The sequence below is a fragment of the Rhinatrema bivittatum genome, chromosome 9 (assembly GCF_901001135.1).
Source record: "Rhinatrema bivittatum chromosome 9, aRhiBiv1.1, whole genome shotgun sequence".
Classification (NCBI taxonomy): Eukaryota; Metazoa; Chordata; class Amphibia; order Gymnophiona; family Rhinatrematidae; genus Rhinatrema; species Rhinatrema bivittatum.
In genome coordinates, this window is record NC_042623.1 from 89,681,665 (window position 1) to 89,697,159 (window position 15,495).

The 15,495-nt window shown below is 42.4% G+C and overlaps 1 protein-coding gene across 7 annotated transcripts in view; it reads right to left on the minus strand.

The window, feature by feature from the left end:
- Positions 1-15,495, minus strand: part of MET (MET proto-oncogene, receptor tyrosine kinase) — a 253,667-nt gene that overhangs the window by 183,820 nt on the left and 54,352 nt on the right. For 6 of the 7 annotated variants that reach the window (XR_003858556.1, XM_029615254.1, XM_029615253.1 and 3 more), the window contains one exon: positions 3,501-4,715. The exons of the other annotated variant lie outside the window; for it this stretch is intronic. Coding sequence is in view for 5 of the 6 variants with exons in the window: in XM_029615254.1 (XP_029471114.1) it covers positions 3,501-4,715 (1,215 nt within the window). In the remaining variant the exon portion in view is untranslated. The remainder of the gene's footprint in view (positions 1-3,500; positions 4,716-15,495) is intronic. 7 annotated transcript variants of the gene reach the window in all.

Genomic DNA, 15,495 nt, shown 5'->3' on the forward strand with positions numbered 1-15,495 from the left:
AAGCATACAATCTGCCTACAGCACTGTGCCTCAATCTCAAAAGATCCTATGATCCCACAATAGACTTGTATATGTCAAAAAGTTGCATTCAATTTTTTTTAAACACTGGACAATTAAAAATATATATTAGCTATATATATATATATATATATATATATATATATATATATATATATATATATATATATATATATTAGCTGTGGACTATTATATCCACTACTTTGAGCTATAGTGTGAGAAAAATGTTGGCTTCTATAGCCAATCAACAAGCTGAAGTGAATATTTGCCAGATACAGAATAACGGAAGAACTGGTGTCAGACAACAGTCCACAATATAGCACAGCAGAGTTCAAGTACTTTGCACAAAGCTGCAGATTTCAACTGATAACATCAAGTTCATATTATTCACAGTCAAGTAGACATACTGAAAGAATTTAAAACATCAAATACTAATTGCGAAAGACAAAAATATAGCAGAGGAGACCCATATATTGCCATACCGGTCTTCAGAAATACACCCATTGATGGCCTGGGAGCAACTTTACAACTAGAACCAAAAATCAAACTCTTAATTGGACAAGAAGAAGCTTCAAGTTAAACAGAATCACATGAAATGAAATGAACAGGTGTGCCAAACTTCTACCAGTTGTACAAGGAAAGAGAATGATGATGCAGAGACCAGATGGTAAACTGCAATCCTGCACCATCATCGCTAAGCTACATCCTCCAAGGTCATATCCTGTCCAGACAGATCCTGCTAGAAAATGCAGACAGAACTGTCAGAACTGCCAACATTTGATCAAGAAACAAAAACATGAGCTTATATCAGAAAATGGGGAAACAGACCATGAAGAAAAGAATCTGTATTTCAGGGAATATAGTGGAAACATGACACACAGCTCAGAGCAACCAGTTACATACATTGAAATCCAACCATCAGCTATGAATGCTAAGACTTGAATACTGGACACCAGAACATCTGAGAATAGCAGAACTATGTGAGTTACCCACTCTGGTTGCATTGTAAAGCAATGTGAGCATCTGGACTTATTAGAAATGCACCAATAAAATACAATATATGCTTTTTGCTTACACAAATGATTATGTTTTTTGTTTCCTATATGTTTGCTTTCTTTAAAAGAAGGGGGAGATCTAAATTGACAGGATACTAGAAGACACTGCTGTTAGACATTACAGTAGTCTTTGTCCTGATAACCTCAGAGCCAGTCAAATTCTCAGGATATCTACAATGAATTTGTACAGTATAAGAAACATCTGCATTCACTGGATATCTCGCATATGCAAATTTATCTTATGAACATTCATTATGGATATCCTGAAAACCCAGCAGGTTTATGACATCTCTAGGACAGATTTGGGAAGCCCTGTATATGTTAACCTACTAGAAGAACAATATGTTCCCCTAGAGGGTGAGACATTTCTGGTACTAGAGTGGGATAAAAAGTTTAACACCACCAGGTCTCTAGACTAGGTCCTTATGCCAAGAAACTTAAAGACCACAAAGGCCAAGAGAACACATTAAAAAAAAAAAGGTAGATTTTGGTGTCCAAAACCTGAAATGCCTTTTTAACAGTTATACAGTTACCAAAATTTGTTGTCTTAAGACTTGCATCCTCTGAAATTAGGCCAGCTTTGATTGTTTAACACAACTGAACAAAATCAGTGATATATTCCAAAATTATAGTCAGACGTAGTAAGGGTTTTCTCCCATGGAAAGGATGATTTTCAAAGCTTTTGACCAGCTGTCTGATAACTGCCCTCCCTCAAGGCGACTGAAAGTTAACACGCTGTTCCACAACATGTGTACTTTCAGCCATATTGAAAGGAGGCAATCCTGGAGGCATGTTTAGGCTGGGAGGGGGTGTGTGTGTGGAGAAAAGGTATGCATCTAGATGACATTTTCAAGTGCAAAATTCTATCCGCACAAAAAACAGGTACCAGTGGCGCTACGCATTGTGTACCCACAGCAAATTTCAAAGAGAGAGAACATGTTTACACTTTCTTTGAGCACTGGCACAAAGCTTGCAGGTAAAAGGTACACATGGTCATTGGCCTAATGCAGACAGTTTGAAACTTGTCCCCTTTATGTCTATGTAAAAAATGCTTAATAAATATGTCCCATGTGTGTTAATTCCAAGTATGCTTGTGAAATGATTTGACTCTCTCTGTTCACCAGTTGTGTATCTCACAATTTCGCTAGTTAGAAGATTCAATAACCTGATCACTAACAATAAAATATTTTCACCTTTAAATCTAATTAATCATCCCCTTTTTTCCTAGGTTGTTCCTCCATTCTGTGTCTATGGAAAAATACATTAATAAATCAGGCTTAACACACTTTTCCTTTTTTATTCAGATATCATCCAATTGTTTCCAGAAAGTGACCTTCCCAGTCTCTGTGTAGAGCTGTCTGCTCTGTTCCTGACTGCCCTGGCATTTGCTCATGGTGTTCTGGAATATTTTACCACAACTGCAAAGTTTTTGTTATTCTTTCTTATACATGCCCATCTCTGTTATATCCCTCTAAAATAGAAGGACCAAGACACTACACCATACGCCAAGTGTGGCCTCTGGAGGATCATACAACAACAACATACCGTTAACAATTAATACTCTATGGCCAACATAAACTAACAGATATAGATTTTGGTCTTTTCTCTACATCCCCTTGATTTAAAGCCCAGCTTTATAAACTATCTACTATCTTCATCTCATACAGCCCCCATAAATGAGGCACCACTCTACTAATGGGCTGCTTGTTTGGGTTTTTTTTAAGTTCAGGTGACAAACAAGATTTATCAGATTGATAAGTGCCAACCTATGTAAGAATTCATTTTCAATTAAGAATTGTGCTTTTTAGCATTAATGGGATTAGCTTTGGGAATTCACAGCATAAGTTCGACTGCTATACTAATGCTTGATTAAATCCATAACAACGATGGAAAGTAGTTAATAATTCAGTTATTCAACATATGAACTCTAAAGGATTTAATTAGTTAAATAAAAGTATAGCAACTCAAGTTATTTATTTCCACCCCCTAAAAAAAAAAAAAATACCAGCAGACCCTTAAATCTGTTTTGCAAATGTTCTGTCATCTTTCTTCCATAGATGCACTTCCACATTGCTATATATTGCAGGTAATGCTTTTTACAGAGCCTAAGCAACTGGTCAAGAACATTGCATGGTATTATACACAGAGAAACTGTCTTTATTAGCCATGGGCATCAAGATAGTGGATGTCAAATCTGAAAAGCAAAATAACTTCTGTTTTACCTTGTGGAATGCTTCTCAGTTAAAAAAAAAACAAACAACAAAAAAAACCCACACAACATGTAGTATTTCCAGCCTTTCTTTCCATCTCTGGCATACATCTGAACATGAACCTTTATGCAGACAAAGGAATGCTGAATTTTCAGGAGCAGATGCTAAAACATATGAATGCCTAAAAATTGCAAAGGGTAAATTAGAGAAAACTTACTTTATTGACGCAATATCTATTATCTTTCTCATAAAAATGTTGAAGGCATTTTGCATTTCTTGTGTGCGGGAGACGGCTGAAGAAGTCATCAATTGTACCAACAGAAACTGCACAGACGGCAGATCTCTTTGTTGGCTCCGCAGAGTCTGGTTTGCTCTGTGCAAATATGCCGTATAAAACATCATCGTTCCGTCCAAAGCCCATCTCCTCAGCTAGAGATGCACCTGCCTTGCCCACATATGCAGCCTGCAAAATATTGAAGATCTCTCTTTTGGTTGACCTCTTCCTTCGCTTTTCTGTAAAGATACACTCAAGAGGCATTTCCATATAAGAGTGTAGTTCAGAATCAGATGAACAGAACCTAATGATCCTTGTGTGGAAAGTCTGAGATTCCACTGATTCTCGCTGAACAGTCAAAAAGTAAACAAATTGGCCGCTTTCAAAGGTATAAATATATTTAATGGGATAAGAATCCCTGAGATGGGGCAGCACATCAAGATAAGACTGGTCCGTGAGAAACTCAAAACCATCCTGTGACTCCTTTAGTCTTCTAACGGATATGGAATGCGGAAAGGGGTATTGTGCGAGTGAAGACTTCACAGTGTTGCCAACAAAGAATTTTACAAATCTATCCTTTACAGTTATCAGGATCTTAGTTCCTAAGTTGCTTACAATGCAGTCAGGGCATCCAGGGCATTCCTCCTCAGCAGGTGAGGTAAACATACACTGCACCTCGCTTTCTATATCTGAAAGCCTATCTGGCTGAAGAACATGTCGTACACAAACTCCTCGGTGTACATTGCCGCAACTAATGAGTTGATCATCATAGAACGTTTCCATCAGCAAGGCCATGTTGACATTATCAATCCAAGCACTGTTAGATAAATTTGCTTTATTTTTACAGTCTTCACATGGCAGGCAATCGGGGTTCTCCAGCACGGGGCCGGTTTTGTACACGGTCATGTTCACAAGATTTTCATCAAGGACATAGATCTTATTCACTGCTCCCACATAGACATGACCTTTATGCAGAACAATGTTCTGTATGGGAGTTTCCGCTGTGAAATTGGGCAGGTGGTACCTCATATTGACAGCTATCTCTGATCTCACAGCTGCTTCCTCACACTGTGCAGTGCTTCTCCGAACCAAAATCAACAGGGAAAGAACAATCCATCCCGTGGGCACACCAGAGGGTTTCATTGTGATCAAAACTGCCTAACAAAACAAAAACAAAACAAAAAAAATTGTGTTACAATTAGCAGTAGCATATCTGTTTTCAGACAGGAGAACACAGCACCTAAAAACTGAATTAACACCACTCACTACAATGCAAAAGCATTGTGGAACATTCTCAACAAAAACTGGATGCAAGAATAAAATTAGATCTTGCACCATAGGGAAGTCATTTCATGGAATCATTATAAAAACACAGAAACACTATTGAATCCTAAATAAAGAAGTATTGATCATTTTATACCCTTCTGTTGATGATAGCAGCAAATGTTACTCATGTTTTCTTTGACTTTTTGTTCTATCATCATTTGATGCGACTTTTACGCAGTATCCGTGACTGATGAGTAGTGTGATATTTAGAGCTTTCTCAGTTGACCACACAAATAACCTGTGGTCAGTCTGGTTTCTGTGCCACAGTATACATTATATCCTGACTCACAAAAGATATTGTTCCCTCAGAAGTGTGCTATAGTGGATCAGCTAAATTTAGCTGTCTTCTGAAAGAAAACTATAAATGCTAAAAGCAATATCATATACTGCTTATAGGATATAGTGAAAAATAAATGCTTACAACTTGTTTCTATTTTTAATGGCAGAAAAGTTGCTGGTAACTCTATTAACTCACAAGGATACTGAAAACAGGCTTACAATATTATGTATTACCAGAAGAAAACAAAAAAGCACTGTTTTACCTGTTTTCTAGTCCACCTTTCTAGTCCACCTTGCTGGTCACTACAATTAACCTAGGCGGTGTACAACATATATAAAATAAAACTTGTCTTTGATAAATTACCATACTTATTAACCCCAACCCAAGACCTCTGTTTTTTGGGGGGGTTTTTTGCAATTGCTCGTCGCAAATAGATTCAGTGACAATAATCAGAAAATGTTGTGGCAATGTACCTACAACTATTATTTTGCATCTCTTTGTATGCATAAAAATGTCCATTTTTATTCAAAATATTTCAACTTTTAAATGTTCTTTTTCAAATATAAAATGTGTGGTTTTCCCTCAATCTTTGGGCCCTATGTGTTAAGCAATTTCTCCATGGAGAAAAAAATGGGAGAAAATGTTTAATACATTGTGTGTATGTATGGATAATCTACTCTTCTCTTTTCTATTCTTTTTAATTGTATTTTTATATTCATTTCAATATTATATTCAAGACCCTGTATCTCAACTTACAAAACGTAATCCATAAGCTTGCTGAAAAAATTAAGATGAGGAAACACCAGCATATATATATATATATATATTCAAACTTATATAAGACCAAAATAGTTCTAGGTGGTATCAAGAGCAAACAAAATAGAATACAGCATAAAAAAAACCATTTTGTGTCCCTGGCAAAAAACAAACAAACATACTTTATCTGGGCTATAGGAAGGCAGCATACAGACATAGAAATAATGGGTAAGGTCTGGTTTTCTTACCACTAACTACATCTACTAGGCGTACTTGTCAAGAGTTCTCATTTTCTCAAACTTACTTTGAAGAAGAGAGGATCATTGTGTTGGCCACAAGAAAAATGCACATGGCCACATGCAACACTATTCAGTTTGTTCAAATGTTTACATGGAAAATGTCAAACTAAAACAGGACCCCTAATGACAAGGCATCCTATCTAGATAGATGTAAAGATGTTTGTCTCCTACTCTTGAGTGCCTCAGGTAACAAGGAGGTAGATTTTGAACATTTGAGCAAGAAAAGGAACATCCTGCTTCTGGATAAATAACTTTAAGATCCAGTTCCTGTCCGATTCTAATAGATGTAGCCAACAAAGTGGTTTTTCCAAATCATGTAATCCTTCACATTTTAGCTACTGTGTTAAACTGGGCACATAGCCCAGAAGAACAGATTTTTGAGAAGCCAAAGCGTTATTTATTTATTTATAAATCAACAATCCTTGGCGATTTACGGACTGACAACTCTAGAACCAGGCATAAGCACGTAAAAAAGCATATAATAAAAAAAGGTGGTAGCACTTCATTAGGGATTTGTAAAACTTCACAAAGATTATGCTTAAGTCCAATGGGAAAACATCTCTTAAGGACAGAAAAATGAATACACCATAAGTTTTGAAGCTTTGAAGAATTTTCTTTTAATGTTTTTCTAGAGAATAACATTCTCTTTAATAAATCCCTGAACTTCCTCTCTGCCTGGGCCATGTGTGGCCCTGCTCAATCCTGCTGTCATCCAAGCCCAACATAATGGTTGTACGTGCTGCTTGGTTACTCCTTTGGGAGTGATCAGGAGCACATATTTGTACTGGGGTTAAAGAGATATGTTTGGATTAGGTGTATTTTTATTATTGTTTTGTGGGAAGGAGGATGAGGTTTGAGCTTTTTATATTTCATTTATATGATTTTATATGTTTAAGATTCTAACTTAACTGCATTATGCCTTCTTATACTGTATTAGGATAGAAATGTTTTATTTTAATGTATGCAGATTATATGATTCGTGTATATTACAGTTTACTGTTTTCTCACTTTGTACAAGAATCTGGTGGATTGGTTGTGTTGCGATCCCCCCTGCTGCTGCGCTACAGGAGGTCTCTTACCTTCCTCCAGAGGCTGCTCTGAAGCCAGGGCCTCGCCTACGTTCCATCCGGGACTTGCTCCAGGGTCTGAGAGGCCTAGCTGTGCCTGTGGCTTGCATGCCAGCGTTTGGACTTCCTGTTTGGCGACGCCCTTCTCCTAGGGGCTGGTCCGCAGCTCTCCACCTGACTTATAGGCCCAGCGGTGGGCGGTCCTGGCAAGCTCCTCCCAGGGAGTTGCCTTCTACCTCCAGTATTTAAGGACTTTCTGTTCACTTGCAAAGGGCCTGCGGATCAGGTCCTACAGTCGTCTGTATCCTTGCTGATCCAGGTCTTCCGTGATCACTTATGCTTTGATGGATCCCTGCCCAGTGTCTCTGCCTGATGTTTGTTCCTGTGCCTGCCAGCCATAAGGACTTCGGATGTGAGTATCCCAGCATCGGAGTTCCTGTTCGCCTGGAGTTTCCCTGCACCCTCCTTCTCAGCGTGGTCCGCGACCAGCCTTCCTGGGCTGTGTAGGGCGCGTCTGGGACAGGGTGGTCTGTGACTCAGTCCCACGGGTGGGCTGAGTAGGGCGCCCTGATGGACAGTGCCATGTTTCCGTCCAGCCTTGTCTACAGTGTCTGCTTCAGCCCTTGCCCGGATGTCTTCCTGTCTCTGCCTTGACCTACGTCCTCGTCTGGTTCCTGAGCCTTCTGTCCTGTTGGGCCCTGGAGTGGCCAACAGGAGGGATTCGTCCCACGGGCTCTTGAGCTTCTGCCAGCCGAGGGGGCTTCGGATGTGAGTATCCCAGCATCGGAGTTCCTGCTCGCCTGGATCTTTCCTGTGTCTCGCTTCAGCCCTTGTCCTGATGTCTCCGTCTTGCTTCAGCCTGCTTCTGCCCCGTCTGATGTCTTCTGTTTAAGGACTCTGTCTGCCCTCGCCTCTGTCCGGCCTGCTGCCCATTGCCGTTCCCTGCGGCAGGTCCGAAAGGGCCGGGAACAGTCGGAGGACCGTTCATTAGTCAACTTCCCCGTGTTGGCTACCATGGGCATGCAGGTCCGGCTGAGGGTCGGACTCCCTGCTTCTGTTCCTGCCTGCCTGGCTCACCATGCCTGCTCAGCTCACCTCCCACGGTGTGGCTTGGGGCTCCTCCTTGAGTCCTGCCGGGGCCCAAGGGCTCACCACCACCCGCTTACGACGACCGCGCCCGCGCGCGCTCGTAACAGGTTGAGTGATGTGATTTATGATCATATGTTTTAATAGTATTTTAATATTGTAAACTGAATAAGAGTTTATTTTTTTAAAGGCAGCATAGAAATAAGATAAGAAATGCATTATTAGCAGCTGAATTTCATCTTTGTTCTTATCATTCTGACCAAAAAATCTTCTCTTGTTCTAAAATCATTTTTTCCCAATTTTTTTTTTAACAAAAGAATTCACCCTATCTACTTTTGAGAAAAGCATGGCTTCAAGTTTCAAAATCACAGTCCAGACTTCAATTAGTGTAATCAGAGTGGAGGAGTAGCCTAGTGGTTAGAGCAGTAGGCTACAACCCAGGAGACCAAGGTTCAAGTCCTGCTGTTGCTCCTTGTGACCTTGGACAAGTCACTTTACTCCTCCATTGTCTCAAGTACAAACTTAAGATTATAAGCCCTCTAGGGATAGGGAAATACCTACAATACCTGAGTGTAATCCACTTTGAAGTGCTGAAAAAAGTATGAAAAGCAGAATATAAAAAAATCTAAATAAATAATTACTTTGGGGTCAGTCAAAATACTCTGATGCTTTGGAACCTTGTGAAGATCTCCTTGTGCCTCAGGAAATATAGCTTGATCACCACCAAAAAACCATTTAGACAGCAATTATTTTTCCCTGTAGCAAAGTCCTGGGTCGCCAAACACATTTCACCCACTGGACAGCAGCACAGACCCACTTCCTCTGGGTTGTTAGATCCTTGTTTCTTCAGGGCTGGTGACAGCTCTAGAAAGAACATAAGAAAATGCCATACTGGGTCAGACCAAGGGTCCATCAAGCCCAGCATCCTGTTTCCAACAGTGGCCAATCCAGGCCATAAGAACCTGGCAAGTACCCAAAAACTAAGTCTATTCCATGTTACCATTGCTAGTAATAGCGGTGGTTATTATCTAAGTCAACTTAATTAATAGCAAGTAATGGACTTCTCCTCCATTAACTTATCCAATCTTTTTTTAAACACAGCTATACTAACTGCACTAACCACATCTTCTGGAAACAAATTCCAGAGTTTAATTGAGCGCTGAGTGAAAAAGAACTTTCTCCGATTAGTTTTAAATGTGTCATATGCTAACTTCATGGAGTGCCCCCTAGTCTTTCTATTATCCGAAAGAGTAAATAGCCAATTCACATCTACCCGTTCTAGACCTCTCATAATTTTAAACATCTCTATCATATCCCCCCTCAGCCGTCTCTTCTCCAAGCTGAAAAGTCCAAACCTCTTTAGTCTTTCCTCATAGGGGAGCTGTTTCATTCCCCTTATCATTTTGGTAGCCCTTCTTTATACCTTCTCCATCGCAATTATATCTTTTTTGAGATGCAGTGACCAGAATTGTACACAGTATTCAAGGTGCAGTCTCACCATGGAGCAATACAGAGGCATTATGACATTTTCCGTTTTATTCACCATTCCCTTTCTAATAATTCCCAACATTCTGTTTGCTTTTTTGACTGCCGCAGCACACTGAACCGACGATTTCAATGTGTTATCCACTATAACGCCTAATTCTCTTTCTTGGGTAGTAGCACCTGATATGGAACCTAACATTGTGTAACTATAGCATGGGTTATTTTTCCCTATATGAATCACCTTGAACTTATCCACATTAAATTTCATCTGCCATTTGGATGCCCAATTTTCCAGCCTCACAAGGTCTTCCTGCAATTTCTCACAATCTCATTCAGGTCTATCCAGTACCGAGCGGTAGGAAGAGCTGCGTTAGTGCCCGGCGCACCCGCGGTTGCCGCACGCACAGTGCAGCTCACCTACCACTCGATCCTGAACTATAATTTCATGCAAATGTAAACCGCGTCTAAGAAGGGTCCGTGAAGCGTTAGGCCCGCGCAACCCATTTTACTGGATAGAGCGCCTATACAGTATCCTGGGTGCGCGGGCCTAACGCTTCACGCCACGCTGGTATCTGTCATTTCAAATGTCATTTGAAATGACAGATACCAGGAAGTCGGGACTGCCAGTCCCCCCTCCCCTCCTCCTGAAGCAGGGCGCGAAAAGCAGCCTTGCTCCGGGAGGAGGGAAGAAGGGGCTGGCAGTACGAAGCGGCGAAGCGACTTACTTTTTGCACCCCCCTCCGGACATCGGACAACCTCTCCTGCCTCCAGCTGCTCACGAAGATGGCCGCCTGCAAAAAGTAAGTCGCTTCACCGCTTCACACTGTCAGTGTCTCTTCTTCCCTCCTTCCGGAGTAAGGCTGCTTTTCGCGCCCTGCTTCGGGAGGAGGGAAGAAGAGACACTGACAGTGTGAAGCGGCGAAGCAACTTACTTTTTGCAGCTCCCTCCGGACATCGGACCTCTCCTGCCTCCCGCTGCACGACTTACTTTTTTTTGCAGCCGTCCGGCCATCAGCAGGAACGGATCGTGGCTCCCCTGCCTCCCGGCGAAGATGGACGCCTGCACGGGGGAAAGCGGCCCCTGTGCATGCAATTGGCCGCTCAAGACGTGACGTCACATGCCGTGACGCCAAACGTAGTGACGTCACGTCTTGAGCGGCCAATTGCATGCACAGGGGCCGCTTTCCCCCGTGCAAGCGTCCATCTTCGCCGGGAGGCAGGGGAGCCACGATCCGTTCCTGCTGATGGCCGGACGGCTGCAAAAAAAAGTAAGTCGCGCAGCGGGAGGCAGGAGAGGTCCGATGTCCGGAGGGAGCTGCAAAAAGTAAGTTGCTTCGCCGCTTCACACTGTCAGTGTCTCTTCTTCCCTCCTCCCGAAGCAGGGCGCGAAAAGCAGCCTTACTCCGGGAGGAGGGAAGAAGAGACACTGACAGTGTGAAGCGGCGAAGCGACTTACTTTTTGCTTTTACGTTTTTTTCGGGTTTTTTTTTTTGCTTCGGGAGGAGGGGAGAGGACTGGGGCTGCCCCGGAGACCGGCACCCGTGATCGCGGCCGGGGCAGGTGAGCGGGGGCTGGGGGAAAGCTTGCCTCCTACCCTTACCCCTGCCTCTACCGCAGGGGTAAGGGTAGGCGGTAAGTTAGCAGGTTAAACGCGCGACAAAACGGCAGGGAAAGATAGCGATAGTCGGGGCACGGGTTACGGGATGCTAGGGAATAGCTAATTCGCTCGTTTGCATGCAATATACATGCCGCGAGCGGAAGGGATTGCCCGGGGATTTTAGGACGCGGTAGGAGTAGGTTAAAGGGGATTCGGGATCGCAGGAAGGGCTAACGCGGCCGGAAAGTTAGTAGAATGCGGGTTAGGAGCGGGGTAAACGCGGCCGCACTTTACTGGATAGACCCGATTGTGATTTAACTACTCTGAACAGTTTTGTATCATCTGCAAATTTGATTACCTCACTTGTTGTATTTCTTTCCCTACTAGGGGCAGGTAAAAAGGTGCTTTCTAAGCACCCATGCACACTCAACAGCAGGTGTTTGTCTAGGGAGAGAGAAAACTCAGACTCCAGCATTTCCATGGCTCAAACAGCAGATGAGGGTCCCACCATTACTGGCGCGGATGCAACGGCCGCTATTTTCACAACTGAGTGTACCGAGGAGCTTTTTTGTAGTAGATGAGATACTTCTCTGTTGGTTACCAACTTCTGCAGCAGAGTCACTGAATAAACCTACATTCCTGTTAATGCTTCTCACATTCAGTTTAAAAGCGGGTTTATGTAGTTTTAGGAACTAATGCTTTCATTTACATTTTGGATACATATTTTTAGAGTGCTCAGGTACAACTGAAATTGTGTATTTGTGCACAGATACATATTACACACATGACTTTTTGTGAATTTTGATTATGAGGTTTTGGTAATAAGTTTATATAGTTGTTTGCTATTTAATTTTTTAAATGCCTATAACAGGGCATGATTAGTTTGTACACCGATGTGATACTTAACTTTGAACACCGGAATAAAAAAAACTAATTAATAAATAAATATTTATGCAATGTATCATCCGATACAGTACAGTGCACTCCGGTGGAGAGCACTGTTAACCCGCGGTTGGACGCGCGTTTTCGACGCGCTAGCTTTACCCCTTATTCAGTAAGGGGTAATAGCGCGTTGAAAACGTGCGTCCAACCCCCCAAAACTAATAGTGCCCGCAACATGCAAATGCATGTTGATGGTCCTATTTGTTATTCCCGCGTGATTCAGAAAGTAAAATGTGCAGCCAAGCCGCACATTTTACTTTCAGAAATTAGCGCCTACCCAAAGGTAGAAGTTAATTTCTGATGGCACTGGGAAAGTGTACAGAAAGGCAGTAAAAACTGCTTTTCTGTACACTCTCCGACTTAATATCATGGCGATATTAAGTCGGAGGTCCCAAAAGTAAAAAATAATTAAAAATTTAAAAAATAAAAAAATTTAAAATCGGCTCGTGGGTTGAAAACCGGACTCTCAATTTTGCCGGCGTCCGGTTTCCGAACCCGTGGCTGTCAGTGGGTCCGAGAACCGACGCCGGCAAAATTGAGCATCGGCTGTCAAACCCGCTGTCAGCCGCTGCTCCTGTCAAAAAGGAGGTGCTAGGGACGTGCTAGTGTCCCTAGCGCCTCCTTTTACCGCGGGCCCTAATTAGCATATTTTTGTTTACTGTATCACGGGCACAGGACACTCCCACGTTTCTTTCTGTATCGGCCTGAGAGTCTATTGATTTGGTGTTGCAGTTGTTGTACTTGCTAACACCACCTTTCTGATTTGTCTAGTAATCATACATATATAGTCTAGCTATCAGATTTAGAATAAAATTTAAAAAATTATTTTTTCAGTCAATATACAACTAACTTATGGAATTTGTTGCCAGAGAATGTGGTCAAGGCTACTGGTATAGCTGAGCTTTAAAAAATAAACTTGGACAAGTTTCTGGAGGACAGGTCCATTAATTATTAGCACGACAGAGTTGGGTGCTTCGCCTCTTATTAGTGGGGGTGAACAAGCCGGAATGGTCTTTTCTATTAAGACTCTGCTACCTACTTCCAAGTGAGCCAGACTGGCCACTGTGGGACAGGATGCTGGGCTCAGTGGACCACTGATCTGACCTAGTATGGCGTCTCTTATGTGCAACGGCTGAACTCCACATCCCCCTGGTGAGGGAGGGGAAAGGGAACATTGCGTCCCCAACATCCTCAGCCTTGCCTTTGGCATCAAACCCTGATTTCTCAAGTGGATTCCCACAGCATTGCTACCGAGCCAGCTCTTTAATTAGCATTTAACAGAATGGGGATAATCACGTGCTTAAATAAAGTGTCGTAAGCCAAAGAGTATATGAAAATAAATGAAAACGTCAGTTGTTACAGAGCAATGAACTTCAGAAATATAAATTCGAAAGTTACTGTCCTTCGGTTTGCGGACTTTTGTGATGAAATTGAGCAGTGATAGTATCCCACGTAATTTACGGTACTGCTAGAAAGAACTGCATCCTCCTACTGCAGTTTCTACCAGCTGTGTACGATTTTAGAAAACAAAAAAAAAAAAAATACGTGCAATGGAAAGAAAAGGTGTTTTGGTGTCCGCAGTACAGAGGGTTAACAGGTTGACAGGAGCACAGCGGTTATGTCCGATAGCACTCTGCTGGCACACACTGCATGCAAACACCACCACGTGCTGATGCAAGAATCTGTCCTTCAGCTCGACGCCAAAGACAACGGAACGGCCATGAACATGGACTTCATGAGAAAACTTGCAAAGCTGCTCAGGTAAGCTTTGCAAATTGTGGCCTTACTTTTTAACATTCACAGTCTACTAAACGGTTAATCCTCCAAAAACATCACCATGCAAAAGCAAAACAAAACATAAATATTTCATGTCAGACACTAACGGCAAACAGCTGACAGCAATTACTGCCAAACACAGAATAATAAACCAGTCAAGTACTCTGTAACTATGTTGGAAAAAAAGGCTTTTTAATCGCATGCCCCAAAAAACAATGTCCTAGCCTCTGGTGACAGTCTGCTAGACAGCGAAGTGAGGGGTTTTTTTGGAGGGGGGGCAGGGAAATTACAGTACAAAATCCTTTCATATTCAACAAATTATAGTGTGCTTGGTTCTTTTTAGGCGTGTTTCCCCAAACAAGAGCACCTGTTGTTGAGGGTTTGTCTGCCTGTCTATCCATCTGTCCGTATCTGGGAGGAGGTGTGCAGGCACCGCCTCGGGCTCTAAGTAAAGCAGTGTGGGGAGAGCAAGAGGTACAGCGGGAGTTTCTGCCACCACCGTTGTCATTCTCCATGGTGGTTTGAGTGGGGGGAGGGTAGGAGCAGTAGCCAATATCCATGCTGTCACTGCCCTCTTTCCATGGACTTGAGGGGGGGGGGGAGGAGAGCAGGAAAGGAGCCTGGAAGGAACTGCACCACTGTGCACTGCTTCAAGTGGGCGCTTTTCAATTTATCTATGGCACTTGATTTTTCACAGATCAATTCTGTAGCTATGGAAAAACATTTGAAACTGGAATCCCATTATTTGCTCAGCTTCCTGTTCCTTTTAATCACCAGGTTGGAATGGCTAACAAAAAAAAAATACCCCAAGCAATAAAAAAAACCCACAACTAAAAACATGCTTGAAAAAAAGGGGCCTGTCCCATGGCATACACCACGGAGGGCCGAACTCCAGCCCTCAAGAGCCATAAACAGATCTGGTTTTCAGGATATTCACAACGAATATGCTTTAAGGAGACAGGGAGCAATGTGTGGAGAAAGATGAAGAAACAGCAGAAATATTAATTAAATACTTCAGTTCGGTGTTCACTACAGAAAACCTTGGAGAAGGACCGTTGCTAGTTGAAAAGAGCATACATGGGAATGGGGTAGACTCAGTTCCGTTTACAGAAGAGAATGTATGGGAAGAGATGGTAAAATTGAAAGCGGACAAGGCCATGGGGTTGGGTGGGGAGTATCCCAGGATAATGAGGGAGCTCAGAGATGTGTTGGAGGGTCTGCTGAAAGACCTGTTCAATAGATCCTTGGAAATGGGAGTGTGCTGCAAGATTGGAGAAGAGCAGTTGTGGTCCTACTTCACAAGGGCGGGAACAGAGAAGAGACT